Source organism: Calidris pugnax, unplaced genomic scaffold (genome assembly GCF_001431845.1).
Source record: "Calidris pugnax isolate Ruff unplaced genomic scaffold, ASM143184v1 scaffold24, whole genome shotgun sequence".
NCBI classification, from domain to species: Eukaryota; Metazoa; Chordata; class Aves; order Charadriiformes; family Scolopacidae; genus Calidris; species Calidris pugnax.
The window spans coordinates 11,494,632-11,496,799 of NW_015090922.1; the positions used below are offsets into that span (position 1 = coordinate 11,494,632).

Consider the following 2,168-nt stretch of genomic DNA (forward strand, 5'->3'; position numbering starts at 1 on the left):
GGGCGGGGGGGAAATAATAATTATTATATATATAAAAAGGAAAAAAAAAGAAAAAAAAAGAAAAAAACAAAGCAAAAGTGACAATTGTATTCTTTTTAGGACAAGCACGATTTCTCCTTTGCGCTTTTCCATGGACGCATTTCACCCACTTGCATGATGATGATGATTAAATTTGTATCTGGGAAAAAATATTCTCTATAGTAAAGGAAAACAAACAGAAAACAGACAAACAAACGCAAACTCCGATCGAATTTGTACAAAAAATTAAAAAAAAAAAATTAAAAGGAACTCCTTGAAGAGGGAAATAACAAATGTTTATCGCCTTTTTGTTGGTCCTGTTTTTCTCTCTTTCTCTCTCCCTCTCCCTTTCTCTCTTTTTTTTTTGTTTTTGTTTCTTTTTTTTTTTTTAAAGTCCAAGTGATGGTCCAGCCAAGATGCAATTTTCTGTTTTTTTGTTCAGCAGACAATCATTTTATTCGTAAGCACCTTTTTTTCTACACTTCTGTCACTGCCTGTGTGGGTACTGGTTATAAATGTGGAAAAAGAATAGTTATGACTGTAACAGATTTTTATTTTTATTTCAAAATTTTATATGAATTATGTATATCTTAATGATGCGGTCATTTTCCCAGTTTGTAATATATGTGTAGAAATGCTTGTATATGATATTTGCTCTGCTCTTTCTTTCTTCCTCTCCCCTCTCTGTCTATCTCCCTCCCACCCTTTCTCTCTCTCCTTTTTATTTTCCTTGACTCGGTGTTCCTTGCACAAACTTAGCTGTCAAGATCTGACGTGCTAGGTTTTCAAAAGGGACCTCAGCGATAGAAAAAAAAAAAAAAAAAAAAAGCAAAAAAAAAAAAGCTTAGGGTGCAATTGTAGTTCTCTTATGCAAAAGCTATTTTGAGTATTTCATAGCAGCTTTGGGGGGTCTCTTCTTAAACTCCACGTAGGACGCTTAAACTATTGTTTCCTTAACTGCGTGTTTATCTATATGTACAAACTTTCTAAATCAAATACAGTATTCCATTTTCTTATCTATCCAGCGATGTTGGTGTTTTTGTCCGCCACGGAAAAACACGCCTTCTCCCCGTGGGCTCCGCGCCTCGCACAGCTCCTGCGCCGCCGCCGGCTCCCGCCTCGGCGGGACACCCCGGAGGGACCCTGCCAGGAGGCTGCGGGAGGCTGCGGGGACAGCGGGCTGCGGTAGTGGCGGCAGCGCGGGGCACGGCCGTGTCTCTCCGCGTCCCCTCCGCCACCGCGGGCTCCAGCCTTCCCTCCCGCCCCGTCCTTTTTTTTTGTGGTGCGCTCCGAGCCGCAAGGCTTCCCCGGGCCGCCGGTCCGCGGGGCCGGTGTCTCTCCAGAGAGCGGTTAAGACATTGCGGGATTTGTTTTGTAGCTTTAAATGAAAACAAAAACACAAACTCCTTGCCCTAAGCGGGCTGCAGCTCCTCCCCTCGAAGCCGGAGTATATTGTAATGTGCTGAAAGAAGCCTTTATTTGCATGACTAACAGTATTTCAGCATCTTTCTTTTTTTTTCTTTTTCCTTTTTTTCTTTCTTTTTATGTTTTTTTTCTTTTTTTTTTTTTTTTCGTTAAAGTTTTGCTTTGCCCTGGGCATATTATTCAGCCGTGATTTAGCGAGAGTTAAATTCTAAACTTGTTTTCACTTGAAAATACAATTTTGAAACTTACCAAGGGATTTAGGGAGAAACGTGCCTGGAATTTCTCGACCATTTCCAAACTAATTTGGACTTCCGATCTACCTTTGTGTTGCCAGAGTCCTCTCTCCCTCTTCCCTCCTCCTCCTTTTTTTTGGGGGGGAAGTCCGAGCTAGGTTTACGGAAAGCCTTAGGAAGCGCCTGGGCTTCCCCTCGCGTTCCTCCCTCCCGCCCCCCCGACCCACCCCAAGATGCTACCTGGGGAGCCGGGAGAACCCCCCTAGGGTATGAGATCTTAGACCAAGCCACTCATGGGTAGTTTTAAGGAATAAGCTGATGTACAAGTACGTTCCTACACTTTTGGTGCCCCTGAAGAAAAGCCACGCGTGTGCGCGCAGCGAGAGCGTAGGGGAGGTGTCCCCCCGTGAGATTTCCCCTGGCCGGGGCAGGAAGGAGTTTGCGCGCTGGGCCGCTGAGCGCCCGCGGAGACCCGCGTAGGGGTTGAGGGAA

The 2,168-nt window shown here is 44.6% G+C and overlaps 1 protein-coding gene across 1 annotated transcript in view; it reads left to right on the forward strand.

Annotated features, from left to right (window-relative positions):
• SIX3 (SIX homeobox 3) overlaps positions 1 to 847 on the forward strand; it is a 14,997-nt gene extending 14,150 nt beyond the window's left edge. The window contains exon 4 of the mRNA XM_014950523.1: positions 100 to 847. Coding sequence (XP_014806009.1) covers positions 100 to 201 — 102 coding nt within the window. The 3' untranslated portion in view covers positions 202 to 847. The remainder of the gene's footprint in view (positions 1 to 99) is intronic.
• Positions 848 to 2,168: the final 1,321 nt, after the last annotated feature.